The sequence below is a fragment of the Lithobates pipiens genome, unplaced genomic scaffold (assembly GCF_037356315.1).
Source record: "Lithobates pipiens isolate NorthernLeopardFrog02 unplaced genomic scaffold, aLitPip1_a1.2 Scaffold_18, whole genome shotgun sequence".
NCBI classification, from domain to species: Eukaryota; Metazoa; Chordata; class Amphibia; order Anura; family Ranidae; genus Lithobates; species Lithobates pipiens.
This window is the reverse complement of record NW_027507758.1, coordinates 532,524,687-532,543,432: the sequence shown is the minus strand read 5'-3', so window position 1 is coordinate 532,543,432 and position 18,746 is coordinate 532,524,687. Positions and strand designations below refer to the sequence as shown.

Below are 18,746 nucleotides of genomic sequence, written 5' to 3'. Positions count from 1 at the left end.
CCAGGTATTTCACCTCCTCCATTCCCAAAGCACATTTTTCAGGGTTTATTGTAAACCCCTCCTTCCAAAGAGAGTCCAGCACTGCCTGCACTTTGGGCAAATGCGATTCCCAGTCTTTGCTAAAAATGACTATATCGTCCAAGTATACTGAGGCATACTTCCGGTGAGGTCGTAAAATCCTATCCATTGCTCTCTGGAACGTGGCTGGAGCAGTTTGCAATCCAAAAGGCATCCTTTTGTACTGAAAACTCCCCTCTGGGGTAGAAAAAGCAGTTTTCTCTCTAGCAGCCTTAGTCAACGGTATTTGCCAATACCCCTTGGTAAGGTCTAACGTAGTGATATACCTGGCTGGACCTAGTCTCTCGATAAGCTCATCTACCCGGGGCATAGGGTAGGCATCAAACCGGGAAACTTCATTAAGTTTCCGGAAATCATTGCAGAATCGCAGAGTCCCGTTGGGCTTCGGTACCAACACAATCGGGCTCGACCACTCACTCTGCGATTTCTCAATAATCCCTAGGTCTAACATCTTTTTTACTTCCTCTGAAACGGCCTTCCTTTGAGCCTCTGGGATGCGGTAGGGCCGGACAAAAACTTTGACTCCTGGTTCTGTGACAATATCATGCTCTACGACACTAGTGAGCCCGGGCAAGTCTGAAAATTTTTCTTTATTTCTCTGCAAGAACTCCTTTGCCTGCTGACTTTGGGTTTTAGACAGGGTATTTGCTACTTGGACACTCTCCACCCCAACCCGAGGCTCAAGTTTTGTACTAGCCAGGGAGGTCGCTGGTTCCCTGTCTGTCCAGGGCTTTAACAAGTTTACATGATATATCTGGAAGGGTTTCCTCTTGCCTGGTTGGTGGACTCTATAATTTACCTCTCCCATTTTTTCTACAACCTCGAAAGGGCCTTGCCATCTGGCCAAGAATTTACTTTCCACAGTGGGAATCAACACTGCTACTCGATCCCCCACTTGAAAGTTCCTAATTTTGGCTGCCCTATTATAGACCTGTCGTTGAGCCTCCTGGGCTTTTTGTAAGTGTTCCTTAACTAGCGGCATCACAGTTCGGATCCTCTCCTGCATTTGAGAGACATATTCAAGAACACTTTTATGCTGGATTGGTTCACTTTCCCATTCTTCTTTAACAAAGTCCAGTAGTCCGCGAGGTCTCCGCCCATATACCAATTCAAAGGGCGAAAACCCAGTGGAGGCCTGGGGCACTTCTCGGATAGCGAACAGGAGAGCTGGTAACAGGCAGTCCCAGTCTTTCCCATCCCTTTGTACCACTCTCTTGAGCATAGACTTAAGGGTCTTATTAAAACGTTCTACCAATCCATCTGTTTGGGGATGGTAGACCGATGTGCGCAGCTGTTTAATCCGGAACAGTTTGCATACATCAGCCATAACCTTCGACATAAACGGGGTGCCCTGGTCTGTGAGTATTTCCTTGGGAAAACCTGTCCGTGTAAACAACTGGAATAACTCCCGTGCAATAGCCTTAGAGGAGGTATTCCGCAGGGGTAGCGCCTCAGGATATCGAGTGGCATAGTCAAGGATCACTAGTATGTAAGAATGACCTCGAGCCGACTTTACCAAGGGACCCACTATATCCATGGCTATCCTCTCGAATGGGACCTCAATTATGGGTAGAGGGACCAACGGGCTCCGGAAATGGGTCGCCGGAGCGGTCAACTGACAGGTGGGACAAGAGGTACAGTATCTCCTTACCTCTGCTTTCAAGCCTGGCCAGTAAAACCGGTCGGCGATCCGTGCCTCCGTCTTTTCAACTCCCAGGTGTCCCCCTAACACATCATCATGGGCCAGTTCCAGGACCTTGCGTCTATATTGTTGGGGTACCAATAATTGTTCTACCACATTTTCTCTCACTTTAGTAACCCGATAAAGCAATTCATTACATATTGAAAAATGTGGCCACCGCTCATTAGCACCTGGCTCTTGGGGCTTCCCATTTATTACTACAACCTGTTCCCGTGCCCTGGCCAAAGTGGGGTCCTGCATCTGGGCAGTACCAAATGCCCCCTGGGGAACACCCAAATCTGGCAAGTCAGGGGTAGAGGCCATTTCCTCATCGTCTTCCCCCAGCATTACCTGAAGCGGGGAAGGTTCCCCCCCCTCAGTGTTCAGGTAGGACTGAGAACCCCACATATTGACATCTTTAACAGTATCAGCACTATTTTCATCATGATTAACCAAAGTCTTGGCGTTTTTATCAACTGGGTCCATATTATGAACATGTGGCATCTCAGGGTTATTTCCCTCTACAACAGGAACAGAGGGACTAGTTTCTTCCCAGTCTCTGGACCTTTCAGATAGTTCTCCTTGTCTCCAAAGTTTTGCAAATAATGGACAGTCTCGTCCTATGATAACGTCATGTACCAAGTTCTTTACCACCCCCACCTCTTGAGTACCAGTGCCACATGCTGTGGAGATGGACACCGAGATGAGAGGGTACTCTCTAGTGTCCCCATGAATGCACACAACCCGCAAAATTTTGCTTACCGGACCGATCTTCCCAATTACTCTAGGGTGAACCAGGGTTACCATGCTTCCAGAGTCCAGCAAGGCCCATGCAGGGTGGTGGTTCACTTGGACTTCACACTCAAAATTCCTCTCTCCAAGGTCAAGATGTGTTGTACGCGATTTATGGGCTCTTCCTGCAATGGGCAGTGGGCCCGGGTATGGCCCCAGGCATGACATCGCCAACATTGTACATCCCCTCCTCTCCGATCAGGAACAGGTCGCTGAGGGGGTAACGGGTGTGACTCTTGGCCTTCCGGGGTGTTGGTTCCAGGGCTCCTGGGGACATCCTTTCGAAGGGCAGCAGTTGGTCGGAAGGGCCGTGGCAGACTGGGCCCTTGACGCTTGGTGGGGCCAAGCAGATCCTCCACCACCGTATATCGTTCCACCATCTCAACAAGGCAGTTCGCGGTTTTGGGGTCTCCATGGCTGACCCACCGTTGAAGGTCATCTGGCAGTGACCTTAAGTATCGGTCCAGCACGACCCGCTCCACAATTTGGGGGCCAGACAACACTTCGGGCTGCAGCCATTTTTTTACTAGTTGCACCAGGTCATGCATTTGAGATGGCGGTGGCCGGTTTGAACGATACTTCCATTGGTGCACTCGTTGGGCCCGAACGGCCGTAGTCACCCCCAACCGAGCCAGTATTTCTGCCTTTAGTTTTTGATAATTTTTAGCATCTTCTGGTGGTAGGTCAAAATAGGCTTTTTGAGAATCTCCGGTGAGGAAAGGAGCAATTAAGCCGGCCCACTGGTCCTGGGGCCACCCTTCTCTCTCTGCCGTCCTCTCAAATGTTGCCAGAAACGCCTCTACGTCATCACTCAGGGACAACTTCTGCAAGAAATGGCTTGCCCTTATGGTCACCTGGTTGCTAGGGGCAACGGCCACTTGTTCACGGCCCTGAGACAGCTGCTGCACTGCTTCTTTTAAGGCCGCCATCTGAGCCTGCATAACCCCTTGTTGGGTTGCTTGCTGGGCTGCTAACTGGGCCACCAACAGGCGAGTATTTTCTTGCTGCAAAGCCAGTGCCTCGTTGTGTTGCGTTTTTTGTACCTCCAGCTGCATTTTTTGTACCTCCAGCTGGGTTGCTAAGCGCTGATTAGCTTCCTCATGGCGGGTCTGCGCTTGTATATTCGCCAAGGACAGCTGTTTAATTAGCTCCTCCATGGTTTCAGCTTTCCGCAGTTGTGCAGCTTTAACCCAGGACATAAATTCACTGTACTGTCCCTTTAAATGTCAGTTCAAATCCACACAAAAAAAAAAAAAAAAAAAAATAGCAAGAAAAAACGCCTGTTACTTTGTCCTGCCCGCATTCTCCACCACTTGTAATGTTCGGGGGACCAGGTAGATCGCAGGACACAGGCTTTGCTCACAACAAAGGGTTTATTAAACTTAAATCGCTTTACAGCAGCCAAAACACAAAGGAAAATGTTTTTAGTCTCACCGACTTGCACAGTTCAGAATAGCTGTCTCTATCCAAACAGAGCTTGATCTTGATGGCAGGTAGCTTCCCCTGCCAGGGAGCCTTCCAAACAGGACACTGCTGTCCACTTCAGTTGCTGTAACCCAGAACAAACACCAAACACCATCCACCATGTGTTCTCCACTCCTCCACACCCATCTACAACTTCCTGTCTTGCTTTTTAAAGACACTTCCTCTAACAGGTGGGTTAATCAATTTTCATTCCCTTAAAGAGAGCACAACCCAAACAGAGGGGAAATATAGCGTCCTTCCAGGACCCAGCCACGGCGTCCATTACAATATATATATATATATATATATATATATATATATATATATATATATATATATATATATATATATATATACATATATTTTTTAGAATTATAATTTATTACGTTGTTTAGTATATTCTACATTAGCAGCAACAGCCAGCTGTGTTGCAGTGTCAGGGGAAAGTAAATGTTAATTGCATGTGTAGAAAACAATCATTTAGCTGAGGTGTAAACGGCTGGATACACATTTGGCCTTTTAAAAGAGCATTGCATGCAATTTGAACGTTCTATTTCTGAAGGTGCGCCATTTAACGGTATGGTCTGTATTTAGAGTCCACCTTTGATTAGCATATGATAATATATCTTGTTATACTTGGAAACCAGCTTTAAGCAATTGTTAAACCTTTTAAGTTAGAAAAATCTGACGGATGTCTGTTATGTGTTGAAAGTTAAAAGTGGCCATTTTTTTTTTGCGACATTTAGGAATGAGACATAAACACATTTCCCATAGCAGCCAGATTCTGTCATTTCTCCATCAGAGCACATGTTACAAACCTTGGGTTTCATTGATTCTTTATAGACAATTTGACATGTTCTGTATGTTCAAATGGGTATAATGGAATGCTAAAATGCTTAAAGCAGAGCTAAACCCCCAAAAATACTCACCTCCACCTTCCAGCAATGCAGTGGTTACATCCCTGTCATCTTCCCCTGGACACTTCCAGCTAATGGGTTTTCTGCCTCTTGATTGGCCAGTGGGGGAATGACATCATCCCATGAATTTGCATGGGAGTCAGTAATTCTGGCATAGCTGGAGTGTGCCAGGAATGCATGCCAAACTGCATATTCACAGGTAAGTGTACATTCAGTAGAAAACTTCAATCAGGCAGGTAAGTGCAATTGCAGAATAGATGTAGCATGTCTGTTCTGCAGTAAAAAGCTGCCTGATTTGAGTTTTTTAATACCTACATTTAGTTCCACGTTAAATTACTTTCTTCCAAAGCAGAGGAAGGCCTCTCAATTGTGGAGCAGTAAGATTATACTCTACTCCTTTTTTAACTATATTTACTTGTTTTGTTAAAGTGTACCTGTCATATAACGGTCACAGCTCTCCAAAAAGTGATATTTAAAGTGGTTGTAAACTTCAGAGTGTGTAACATAAGCTCTCTGCTCCCTGTTTTCTGAAAGCTTAGACAAACTTTATGTGCTGCTGTCCAAAGATGTCTCTGTTGTGCCTTCATCCAGTGTGTTGGAATTCTAATACAGGAAGTGTGTTACTGGCCAGATCAAAGCAGAGGGAAAAAGAACTTAAAAAAGTAAACTAATGCAGCCACCACATCTAATAATTGTTAAGCTGCAATATAATACATTTTGTTTTTGCGTTTGTTGCTACTTTTAAAGTGGTAGTAAACTCCGATTGGACACTTGTACCTACATACAGGTAAGATTATAATAAAGCTTACCTGTAGGTTCAAGGAATATCTCTTAAACATGCACTGTGTATCTGCTGCGGGGAACGTCACTGACACATGCACCCTTAAGAAATGGCATACTTGTGCTATTTTTTTAGAGCTCTGTGCTGCAGAAGTGACATGATCGTGGCCTGGCCATTCAAGTGGCCAGAGCCCGAAAACCCGGATTCTTCTAAGTGTGTTGAGTAGCGGGCCTGAGCAAGAAAGAGACTTTCACTTGAAAGCATGTTGGTTGCTCATATTTCATGGTTTTGACAGTTCTCCTTTAAAATAGATGTATTTGTAAATATTTCTAAAATGGACTTTTCAATTGGGCTCACCTCTCCTCCGCTTTACATGTTCAGTTGCAGCCTTGCCCCACCAGCATGTATTTTATTTCTTATCTTTCTCTGCATTTCTCTCCTAGCTTTGAAAACGGTGAGCTTAAGATTGTTGCATGGAATGAGCAGAAGCACCGTGACAGGGACTGGTGCGAGGAACCTCAGTGCAAGTAAGTCCAGCCTAAACCATAATTGAAAGGCACACATCAGCTGTATGCTCATACATATTTAAATGACTGTTTTTATGTTTTCCACTCAATATGTTAATACGTTTTAATAGAACAGCCGAGCCACATCAAAGAAAGCGGTGGAACATTAGCGGACTTTTAAAAAAAGAGGCTGATGTGTTAAATCCCCATCCTGTCCGCCGTCGCCCTTTGTTACTTTTACAGGACTAAATTGCTTTCCATTCTTCAGCACACCCAGCTTGACTCTCGATTGAATAAATAGAAGATCACACAGCTTCAGGGGGAATGACTACAAAACACTTTTATTAAAAGGCATTCAATCACTTTCAAATCATGGCGGTGGAATTGTCGGTCCAAATAAAAGCCACCTGATGAAGAGTGTACGAGGGGAGATGATGGCAGCTGCAGCAGCCGATTGTGCCTGCATTTACTGGTGTACATGGTTGATAACATCATAAGAAGTTCTTGGCAGGCAAAGGTCAAGTGTCTCCACCTTCTGCCAACTGATATAGCTTTTAGTGCCTTTCCCGATGGTGGAAATCCTGTGTTAGCTTTCACAGGGCCATTTTCTCTGCTAGTTTGAAATATCTGCATGAAAGTGTTTTATGTTCTAATTGGAGTTTTTTTCCTATAACAAAACTTCACAGATATCAGAGGTAGGAGTAGAAGTCTTTTTATTTATGCAAACAGCCCAACTGTATCCTTCTGTCTATTACTTCTTAGTGCCATTTGATCAAAGGAAAGCGTTCCCTAAATCTGGTATTTTGTTACAGAATTTCCAATTTTGTCCAATTGCCACAGTTGTTACAAAGCCAGGAGAATTTGCCGTGCTGCTTCTTAAAGTGGAAGTAAACCCATCGATTTAAACAATTAAAAAAAAAAAGGCATGCCGGGAATGCTAACTGCACATTGGTTGTGCTCTCAGCCAAACTATCAAACCATCCAATGGCTGGTGTCATAACGAATCACATGTGCAGCACCATAGCAGTTAAAGATTAAACAGAGGAAAAGATGGCAGCTTCCTTGGCTGAAAATGATAGGGGAGTTTACTTCCACTTTAAGATGAGGTGTGACCTCTTTTTTTAGATAGTCATGTGAACAAAGAAGTACACTTGATGGAAATTGTTTACTTTTTTCACATATTTGAACATGCAAATGTTAGATCTTCATTCAAGCAGTACCTACAAATAATAGTTACCTGCTTGAAAAAACAACACAAGGACATTTTTCAATCATTTATTGAACACAAATTCTAAATATATGTAATAATGTACTGTGAATAAAGTACATACACCCCTTAGCCCTAGACACATGTATTGCCCCATTTATTGTTAATGACTATGGATTTTGAAAAAACTTCCCACCAGTTTCTGACACTGAAATTGTATACCACTTCTCCATGGAAAATTCCTTCAGTTGCAGCATGTTTGTGGATTTCCTAGCATCAACTTTTACTTTCAAGTCCCTCAACAATATTTCTAGGGGTCTAAAGTCAAGGCTTTGACTAGGCCATTCCACAACCCTTCATTTCTTATTTTTTACACACTCCTTGGATTTGTTTGTGTGCTTTAGATCCTTGTTATGTTAAAAGATCTATTTCTGGTTCAACGTCAGCTTTTGGACAGATGGCTTCATAGAACTCAGTTTACTTGATGACTGCAAGTCATGAGGCAGCAATACAACCCCAAATCATACTATTTCTTACTCCATGCTTCACTATGTATACACTGTCATTTTTATGTATAATTTGTTCAAGTATATGACAGTCATCTGGTGGAATTTTTTGAACGAAGATCTAATGTTTGCCTGTTAATATACGTTCTAAAAGCCAACAGTTTCCACGAGCTGTACTAAGTTTTTTTCACATGACAATAAATATACTACTATCTCATTTAAGTCTTTACGCTGTCACAAAGTAGGCAGTAGCAACACGTGGTCCTTTTTCTGAAGCACAGGTGTTTGCTGATGTTTCTTGAACTAACTATATTAAAGGGTTTGTAAAGGCAAAACTTGTTACATTTTGGGTAGGCTTGCGGACGGTTAAAATCCCTTTGGTTGCTTTTTGCTGCCTGTGTCCCTCTGGCACTAATTCCCTTAACTTTCTGTCCTAGAGACCCAACAGGAAATTAAAGGAAATCTCCCCAAAGTAAGGGGAATTTCCCCTCTTAGAAAATTGAACTTGGTACATTTGTACCATTTTAAAGAATTAACCTCGGCTCTAGCAGAACAATGAAGAAAAGAAAAAGAACAATTTGGGACTTTAAGTGAGGAAGTGACCTGGTAAGGTCCAGTGCTTCCATCCCTGTCTAAATGTGAATGGTCCCACCACCCCTTTTCCCCTTCTCTTCTAACTGAACAATGATGATCCCTTTGATTATAAGTTTACTAAAACAGAACTGTAAAGACAACTGGTCTTTACAGACTGTTGGTCTAGTTCAATATGTTACTAAACTGACGCAATAAAATCTTACACAAGCTTTACGTTGTTAAAGTAGTTGTAAACCCTTTCATATACTCAGTGAAGTAACTGACTTCAGGTGATATACAGAGATGAAACAAATCCTCCTACATAAGTTGTACCTGTTTATTTTCAGTCTTCTCTTCTCTACAACTATTCAAAGACCAGAATTTTTACAGCTTGTCTGAGAATTCAGAAAGTAGAAGGCGGGAGCTGAAGTCGCACTCTGACGAGCTCAGTGAGAAGAGCTATTTAGATGGAAATGGACACCACCCCCCACACTTCTCACAGGAACAGAGCTGAGGCTGCCAGTCACAGGCTGTGTGCTGGAGCTCCCTCCTCTGTTGCCTTTTTTTCTCTTGGTATTAGGAAAACTTTGTTAGAAGTGCAGATAACAGAATAGTGATTCAACAGACAGAAATTACACTTTACTATAGAGGAATATGCTTTGCCCACATATCATGTTAGAGGTTTAAAACTATTGTAATGCAATTTGCTTTGTGCTATTCTCTGTCTGTCTTCATGATCCTGCAGTTTTTTCGGTTATAGAGTAACAGTTTTCTCAAACATTGTCATTAGAGAGCTTACTTAGGTGGCAGATTATACATTTTACTTAGAAGTGATCCATACTCCCCATATTTTGTTCATTTTTTTCGGGCAGCCCCTTGCCTCATAGGTCAACTTATATAATATAACATTGGTGTTAACTAGGCTTTTCCATGGGGTTAACGTGAGAAAGTCTCTCTTAATCCTATTGAGGGCAATCAATTTTCTAGCATAATAAAAGAGCGTCCTCCTGTCATTACTCATAACCTCATCTTCAATAATACCCAGTAGACATATTAGAGGGCTGCAGATGTTAGGCAAATGTATCTGCAATGAATTGCATCACTTGTGACTATAGTGGACGTATTCAAATACAATTCGAGACCATGTGAAGGAAGGAACCCTCTGCAACTAGGCACTTATGACAAGTAGGATTGTACTTTTGCCCCATTCTATATAATCTCAGCAGAGTGTAATACATTTGGTGCAAATATCTGAGTTATCAGTTTGTCTCTAGCTGATAGTACTGTGGGTATGTATGAAGTCAATACTTCTCTCCAATGTTTCTCTGTAAGATCTGAGATAATAGCTATCCATTGATCTTTGTTTTTTTTCTTTTGGTGATATTTTGTCTGTAAGTGTGTTATAGTAGGTGGAAATCAGTTTGGTATGATTGGGATCTGCAAAGATTTTTTCCAGTTTGGAGTTCTCAAGTGAGATAGGTTTTGTCTCAAATTGAGCACGTGCAACGTGCATTAATCTGGTATACTGAAATGCCCGTGAGTCGGGGATATTTAATTCCCTCTTTATTTGTATGAAACTTTTCAATTTACCATCATCGAATATTTGATGAAGGCACGTGAGTCCGAATTTAGCCCATCTATATCCCTCCTCTAACTGGAAAAATTCCTTTAGGTATGGGTTGTACCACAGTGGGGCATTTGGTGATAAGTGAAGTGGGCTATATGTTTGAAACAGATCCCAAGTGTCTTTTTTTGCGGCTTTAAGCATGACCCTGCCATCCGCTGTGGGAACCTCACCTCTAAAAAAATAAATTTAGTAGTGTTTCATATGAGGTTGCCACAGCTGCTTCAACTGCAATTGCGACATTGTTCAACTGCGGAAACATTCTCCAGTGAAAATGCACCAGCTGTGAGGCTAGATAATACAGGCGGAGGTAAGAAACCGCCAAACCACCCCCTTCCCTGGTAGCTGTAGGAGTTCCAGGGCTACCCTAGCGGCTTTATTTCCCCAAGGAAGGAAGTTAGGGAGTTAATATACCTAAATGTCCTTTTTGGGATGTAGACTGGGGCATTGGCGAGCACATAGAGAAATTTGGGCAAAAAAATAATTTTAAATAGATTAGCTCTGCCCATTAGTGTAAGTGGCAGATCCTTCCTTTTTTGTATCCTATCCTGGAATGCTTTAATTATTGGCCATAAATTTGTCTCGGGGAAGGAGCTCACTGGTAGCTCGATCGTTATCCCTAAGTATTTACATTTCATCACCACATCTAAAGGACACTGAGTAGGCAAGTTCAAATTCGTTTGCGGATCCAGAATGCAGAGAGCTGACTTAGTCCAATTAATTCTGATTCCTGAAAAGTCTCCAAACTCCTGTATCAAGGAGACTGCCGCCAATAAATATTTTTTAAAATCCCCCAAGTACAGGAGCATATGTCCGCGTATAGCGATGCACGCTCCTCTAGATCCCCAACTGAAAGTCCCTTAATGGTTTTATGTGTCCTAATTTTAACCGCTAGTGGCTCTATTGCTAGAGCGAACAAGAGAGGGGACAAAGGGAACCCCTGCCTCGTTCCCCTATGAATCTTTAAAGTGTTCAATATAAGTCTGTTTACTCTAATAGATGCCTGAGGGCTCGTGTATAAAAGTTTTACCCAAGATACAAAGCATGGTCCAAAGCCCATCCTACTGAGGAGAGAGAAAAGATCATCCCATTCTACTGAATCAAAAGCTTTTTTTTGTGTCTAATGAAGCTATTGTCCTTTTGTCTGTGTTTGTGTTCGATCTGTAAGTTGACATACAATAATCTTGGGTTCATATGGGTACATCTTCCTGGAATGAAGCCTGTTTGATCCGAGTTAATTATTTTGAGGATCACCAACATCAATCTACCAGCCGACACTTTGGCCAGTATCTTGACGTCAGAGTTGATCAAAGATATCTTGTGGGTTTTTTCCAGGCTCGGCTATCAGAACTATTAAAGCCGGAGTCCGCCGTTTTTTTTTTTTTTTTTAAAGCCAGCAGCTACAAATACTGCAGCTGCTGACTTTTAAAATAATGACACTTACCTGCCCAGCGCACCCGCGATGTCGGCACCCGAAGCCGATCTCTCGATCATCTCTCGGGTGCTGCCGCCGCCATCTTGGGTATGGGAATCAGGAAGTGGAGCCTTGCGGCTTCATTTCCCGGTTCCCTACTGCGCATGCGCGAGTCGTGCTGCGCAATAAGGATGGTCCCCGCTGTCTCTGGGATCCGTGTGTTTGCCAGCAGACAGCGGGGGACCTTCGGAAAGGGGCGTCGATTCTGCGGAAAGGGGCGTAAATTCTGCAAATATCTATGCCGGAAGTGGGTGCAGATACCTGTTCTGTACAGGTACCTGCACCCCCCTCCCCCCTGAAAGGTGCCAACTGTGGCGCCGGAGGGGGGGAGGGTTCCAATGAGTTGAAGCTCCACTTTAGGGTGGAGCTCCGCTTTAAGGCCTCCCTCATAGACTCTGGTAATATACCCTCTTTTTCAGCTGCCAAAAAGACTTTTTGTAGGCATGGTGTCAGTTTCTCCTTATGTGCTGATACCATTCAGCTGGGTATCCATCCAGACCCAGCGACTTGCTTTGTCTGAATGAGGAGATAGCCTGAGATATTTCTTCTTCTGAAATGGGACCTTCCACAGCTGCACTATCCTCAGAACTCAATGAGTGTAGCTCCAGATCTGCCAAGTAGGAAGCCATTTCCTGATCTGTATGACTAGTCTGAGTTTGGTAAAGGGTCTCCTAAAATTCCAAAAAAGTGTTCAATATCCTAGGGGAATCAATCACTCACTAAACTGCCATTAAGGCGCATAATTTGCAACACAGATATCGGGGGATATATGTTGGTTTCCCTAAAAAGGCCAGCAAGCGTCCACTTTTATCCCCAAACTCAAAGAACGATCTAGTCTGCCTTAATTTTTTTTTGCATTACAGTCAGTGAGAAGAATTTTGTAATGTCTGTTTCTGCCATATGGTGTAATTATCTGGAGATGGGTCAAGAATATATACACCTTCAGCCTCTGTAGCTTTGCGTTCCACAGATTTTAGGTCTGAAATCAAGGCCTTTGCAAATTTCTTTTGTTTCTTTGTTAAATACCCCTCTCATAGTCACCTTAAAGGCTTCCCATTGATTGTAAACAGATGTATCTGCTCCATTCTCCTCCCAGTAATGTGCAATCTCTGATTTACTTTTCAAAGTAACTAATTCCTCTTGCAGCCAGTGCGCATCCATACGCCAGTGCCGTCTACCCCAAGGGCTATTTAGGTCTAATAAGACCTCCATAGGAGAGTGATTCGACAGAGCTCGTGGGAGATATCGAACACTGGATATGAGCCGCAGACCGTCTACAGAGGATAACAACAAGTCTATCCTGGACAGTGCCCTGTGTGTCTCTGAGTGACAGGAGTATTCTCTGACTTCAGGGTTCCTTTGCCTCCACCAAATAGTGCAGCAGGGAAAAAGAATATCAAACAGGGAAAAAAAGGAGATCCCGTTATTATATTCGTATGTGTTTTGTTCAACTAATATGTAGATCTGCGCAGTACAGGACGCAGGGTAGTATTATTGTCAGAGCAGAGAAAAAAAAATATATATATATATATTTTTATTTTTTTGGTTATCATTCTTTTTAAAAACCTCACAGAGCACCTTTATGCATGGTATCATGTCTCAGATGAGCCTATGTGGCTTGCGTAAAGTAGACAGAGAGGATGTAGCAGCCCCTCAACGATGTGCCGGAGTGCTTGAGCGCCCCCTAGTATCCAAGTATCCAGCCAGCATGATGTTTCAGTGGGAGAGTAAAAGAATAAAACTTTTCCCTTATCCACCACTCTCAGCTTCGCTGGGTATAACAGGCTGTATGACATCTGTAAGTCTCGGAGTCTCTTTTTGAAATGCAGAAAGCTGGCTCATTGTTTCTGTGTGGCATCAGAGAAATCTGGATAAACAGAAATATAGTTGGCGTTGTACTGTAGGTCTCCCATAGTGCGAGCTGCACGCAGGATGCTTTCTCAGTCTCTAAAATGTAGGATACGGGCTGGTATGGGGGAGGTTTAGATGAGATCCTATGCGCTCTATCTATGGCAAATAGACAGGAAAACATGGTAACAGCCATGTTGTCTTTAAGCCATAGTTCTAGGAAGTCCTCGGGCGGTTTACCTTTGGATTTTTCAGGGAAACCTACAAAACGAATGTTGTTTCTTCTTTGTCTGTCTTCCATGTCTCCCAGCTTATCTGTATGAGCATTTACCTCCCTGTGGACATCCTGCACCTTGTTTTCTAAAGGACGGACCACATCTTCCAGGTCACTTATCCTTTGTTCAGCTTCTGTGGCTCTTTCTCTTAAATTCTGCACATCTTGTTTCAAGAAAGACATTTCAGCCCTCATACTGTCGATGTGTTCAGTTAGTGTAGTCTGGCAAGTGTGTATGGCCTCCATGATTTGTTTTAGTGAGGGTTCTCCTATCCCATCTGCTGATTCTCCATCTCCCTTGTGGGATAGTCTGTCCAGGGAATAACCTCTCCTCAGCCCTTTGTTTCTGGGTGGCAGCAGGCTTACCTTGCCAGAGTGTGTGGTCGAACAGTCCTCTCCTCTCTGTGGGGAATTACCAGGGCTCCGCTCCGCAGCTGCATTGGTCGGGCCATCTTGAGATCCCCATGCATAACGGAATAAGCGATCTGCAGCCGAATCCATGGAAGCCGGCCCGTATTTCACCATATCTATCAGTTCTTCTGGTACCAGTGAGTATGTGGGTATCAGTATCGTTCAGGATGTGGTAAGGATAATTCATCCTGTCTGGAGCTCTGTCCTGGCGCTGCTTACATGTCGGTCGCTGGCTCCGCCCCCGGGTTTACTTCTACTTTGATCCTCTTTTTCTCCAGCCTAACTTGAATTTTAGTGTTCATTTATGCCTGTTTCATGTTAATGTAAAGGCTGGAATGAGTTTTCACACTACTCTTCTGTACAGGTTATACACATTAATTCAGTTTCCACCTAAAAAGACAAGGACGCTCTACAAAGACATGCTCGATGTAGATAGCAAACATCTGCTGCTTCCACTGCACAGCTTGGGAGATGCTGAGGGCTTTGTCCCTCCTAATGATCAGCATAAATATTCAAACTGAAGATTTTCCACTTGTCTTGTATGTTTATGTGGATGCCTGCCACTTGGCTAATGATATGCCCTGCATTCTCTATAGAAACAGAAAAAGTGTTCAGTGTTTGATTAAAGCTAATAATAAAGAAAATCTACTTGGCTTTCTTTCTCTGGCATACATAATGTAGCCAGAAAAGATGCCAGAAAAGATGCAAGTGCTGTTGTTTTGTTATTTAAAATAATACTTTGCCTCTACTTATGTTGGCATACACTTTCCCATTAGGCAGTTTTTTTACTGTCACTCTGCCATTTTAATTTATTTAGTAACATTATGTCAGCAGGACAAACATGGACTTAGAAATGGCATTCATAGCTTATACAGTGCCTTGCGAAAGTATTCGGCCCCCTTGAACTTTTCAACCTTTTGCCACATTTCAGGCTTCAAACATAAAGATATAAAATTTTATTTTTTTTGTGAAGAATCACCAACAAGTGGGACACAATTGTGAAGTTGAACAAAATCTATTGGATAATTTAAACTTTTTTAGCAAATAAAAAACTGAAAAGTGGTGCGTGCAAAATTATTCGGCCCCTTTACTTTCAGTGCATCAAACTCACTCCAGAAGTTCAGCGAGGATCTCTGAATGATCCAACCTTGTCCTAAATGACTGATGGTGATAAATAGAATCCACCTGTGTGTAATTAAGTCTCTGTATAAATGCACCTGCTCTGTGATAGTCTCAGGGTTCTGTTGAAAGCGCAGAGAGCACCATGAAGACCAAGGAACACACCAGGCAGGTCTGTAATACTGTTGTGGAGAAGTTTAAAGCCGGATTTGGATACAAAAAGATTTCCCAAGCTTTAAACATCCCAAGGAGCACTGTGCAAGCGAACATTTTGAAATGGAAGGAGTATCAGACTACTGTAAATCTACCAAGACTTGGCCGTCCCTCTAAACTTTCAGCTCAGACAAGGAGAAGACTGATCAGAGATGCAGCCAAGAGGCCCATGATCACTCTGCATGAACTGTAGATTCTACAGCTGAGGTGGGAGAGTCTGTCCATAGGACAACAATCAGTCGTAAACTGCACAAATCTGGCCTTTATGGAAGAGTGGCAAGAAGAAAGCCATTTCTCAAAGATATCCATAAAAAGTCTCGTCTAAAGTTTGCCACAAGCCACCTGGGAGACACACCAAACATGTGGAAGAAGGTGCTCTGGTCAGATGAAACCAAAATCCAACTTTTTGCCCACAATGCAAAACGATATGTTTGGCGTAAAAGCAACACAGCTCATCGCCCTCAACACACCATCCACACTGTCAAACATGGTGGTGGCAGCATCATGGTTTGGGTCTGCTTTTCTTCAGCAGGGACAGGGAAGATGGTTAAAATTGAGGGGAAGATGGATGCAGCCAAATACAGGACCATTATGGATGAAAACCTGTTGGAGTCTGCAAAAGACCTGAAACTAGGACGGAGATTTATCTTCCAACAAGACAATGATCCCAAACATACAGCAAAATCTACAAAGGAATGGTTCACAAATAAACCTATCCAGGTGTTAGAATGGCCAAGTCAAAGTCCAGACCTGAATCCAATCGAGAATCTGTGGAAAGAGCTGAAAACTGCTGTTCACAAACGCTCTCCATCCAACCTCACTGAGCTCGAGCTGTTTTGCAAGGAAGAATGGGCAAGAATTTCAGTCTCTCGATGTGCAAAACTGATAGAGACATACCCCAAGCGACTTGCAGCTGTAATCACAGCAAAAGGTGGCTCTACAAAGTATTAACGCAAGGGGGCCGAATAATTTTGCACGCCCCACTTTTCATTTTTTTATTAGTTAAAAAAGTTTCAAAAATCCAATAGATTTCGTTCCACTTCACAATTGTGTCCCACTTGTTGGTGATTCTTCACAAAAAATAAAAATGTTATATCTTTATGTTTGAATCCTGAAATGTGGCACAAGGTTGAAAAGTTCAAGGGGGCCGAATACTTTCGCAAGGCACTGTAGTTTATGCAACATGTTACACACTTCAGCAGGCCAGAGATGATGCAATTTTCTTGCCTGCAACCACAGGCTGCAAGGAAGCACATTGCTCAATTGCCCCATCAACACAGTCATTGTTGATGGGAGAATCCCTCCCATGCAGCTATTGTTTTCTCCTGGCAGAGGTTGAGGGGCGCCTTCCCTGCCAGAAGAACACAGTGATTATTGCTAGTGGCTATAGCCGCTGCCGATAATTGCATGTAAAAATCCGAAACACTGGCTGTCATGGGTACAATCAGCCTGCCCATAGATGGTTTAAACCTTGGCCCATCCCTGCTGAACCCGCCGGTATTCGAACCACCTTTGGCCGGTTTAAAGCGGGAGTCCGCCATTTTTTTTGTTTTTTAAAAGCCAGTAGCTACAAATACTGCAGCTGCTGACTTTTAAAATAATGACACCTACCCGCCCAGCGCGCCCGTGGTGTCGGCACCCAAAGCCGATCTCTCGATCGTCTCTCGGGTGCTGCCGCCGCCATCTTGTGTATGGGAATCAGGAAGTGGAACCTTGCGGCTTCATTTCCCGGTTCCCTACTGCGCATGCGCGAGTCGCGCTGCGCAATAAGGATTGTCCCCGCTGTCTCTGGGATCCGTGTGTTTCCCAGCAGGCAGCGGGGGACCTTCGGAAAGGGACGTAGATTCTGCCGAAAGGGGCGTACCTTCTGCAGAATCTACGCCGGAAGTGGGTGCAGATAACTGTACTGTACAGGAACCTGCACCCCCCTCCCCCTTGAAAGGTGCCAATTGTGGCGCCGGAGGGGGGAGGGTTCCAATGAGCGGAAGGTCCTCTTTAGGGTGGACCTCCGCTTTAAGTAGTATTGAAAATTGTGGAGAGATGCTCATTCATCACACTTTATATAGCTACCCTTCAATATTTGGTAAGATTTAAAAAAGAATGATGAAAAGCAGGGCATCACTCATGGTGGAGTGGACCTAGCATTACATTTTTATACTTTTCAACTGCATTAACAGAGCAGTTCATAGCAACATTGCCAAATTTATATTTTAGTTAGAGAAAATAATGGCCTCTTTCTTTCCATTAAAAAAACTGCTTCAGAGCTCATATCTTAGATATTTTAAGTGACATGGTCTCTGGTTTGCAATTATTACTAACATTACTGACAAAATCTTCTGTTTTTAATCAGGAGTGAGATAAGTGAACAAAAAAAGGTTGCCCCATGTGCCTAAACATAAACTGGTGGAGAGTTTGCAAAAGTTTCTCTAATGCTTTTTAAAAGTACGGTAGCATGCACTAGATTCCTGCACCTGTGCAGAACTTGTATACTTGGATTTGGCACATGGCTTGTCTTTTGGCACAAGACACTTCTGTAAAAATTTGTCTGTGTTAGTTTCTCCCTCTGTGCACCAAAAGAGAGTTGGTCTTAATTAGCTCCACTTTTGAAAGATACAAACGGTCGGTATTTTATTTTGAATTTGGCACATTCATTGCAACACATTGTAAAAGTGGTGCATTTTAGAACTACTTGAATTTGGTGCACGAGTCACTGTCAGGGCCAAAAGTGTCACATATGCTTCATGAATTTAGCACAATATGTTAACAAGAGGAATTAACTCCAGAAAAGTGACACAGAAGTTTTATTGAATTTTCCACCAAAGTTTTTAATACATTTATCACACTGATAAAGTTACTTACATCCGTTTGGTAATACTCCTTTCTGTTCATCCACATCATTAGCTTTTGCAGCTGTTTGAAGGTCATTATTATTATCCACAATTGCTATTTCCCATGGAACATTTTTTCCTCCCCAGATATGAATACCACAATCTTTTAGGTCCACTTTCCCCAATAATAAGTAATGCTGGGTGCCCTACAATCTTTCCTGGTCTTCAGTGAAAATGTCACCAGTAGGAAGATACTAGGGAAGCAATCTCAATTCCCCCAGTTGTATAACTGATAACCTTATTTTTTTATTCTTGAGTTTAGATATGCTTAGTTGTTTTTTTTTATCATATGAGGAAACTACTACTTAAGAAAAAAACAATATTCTGTAAAAAAAAAAAAAAAAAAAAATTGGATGAGTTACTTTGCCTTGTTTCATTGTGAAGAACAAT

At 42.9% G+C, this 18,746-nt stretch overlaps 1 protein-coding gene across 2 annotated transcripts in view; it reads left to right on the top strand.

Moving 5' to 3' along the window:
• Positions 1–18,746, top strand: part of NBAS (NBAS subunit of NRZ tethering complex) — a 1,050,553-nt gene that overhangs the window by 266,522 nt on the left and 765,285 nt on the right. For both annotated transcript variants that reach the window (XM_077488811.1, XM_077488809.1), the window contains exon 22: positions 6,157–6,240. In XM_077488811.1, the coding sequence (XP_077344937.1) occupies positions 6,157–6,240 (84 nt within the window). The remainder of the gene's footprint in view (positions 1–6,156; positions 6,241–18,746) is intronic.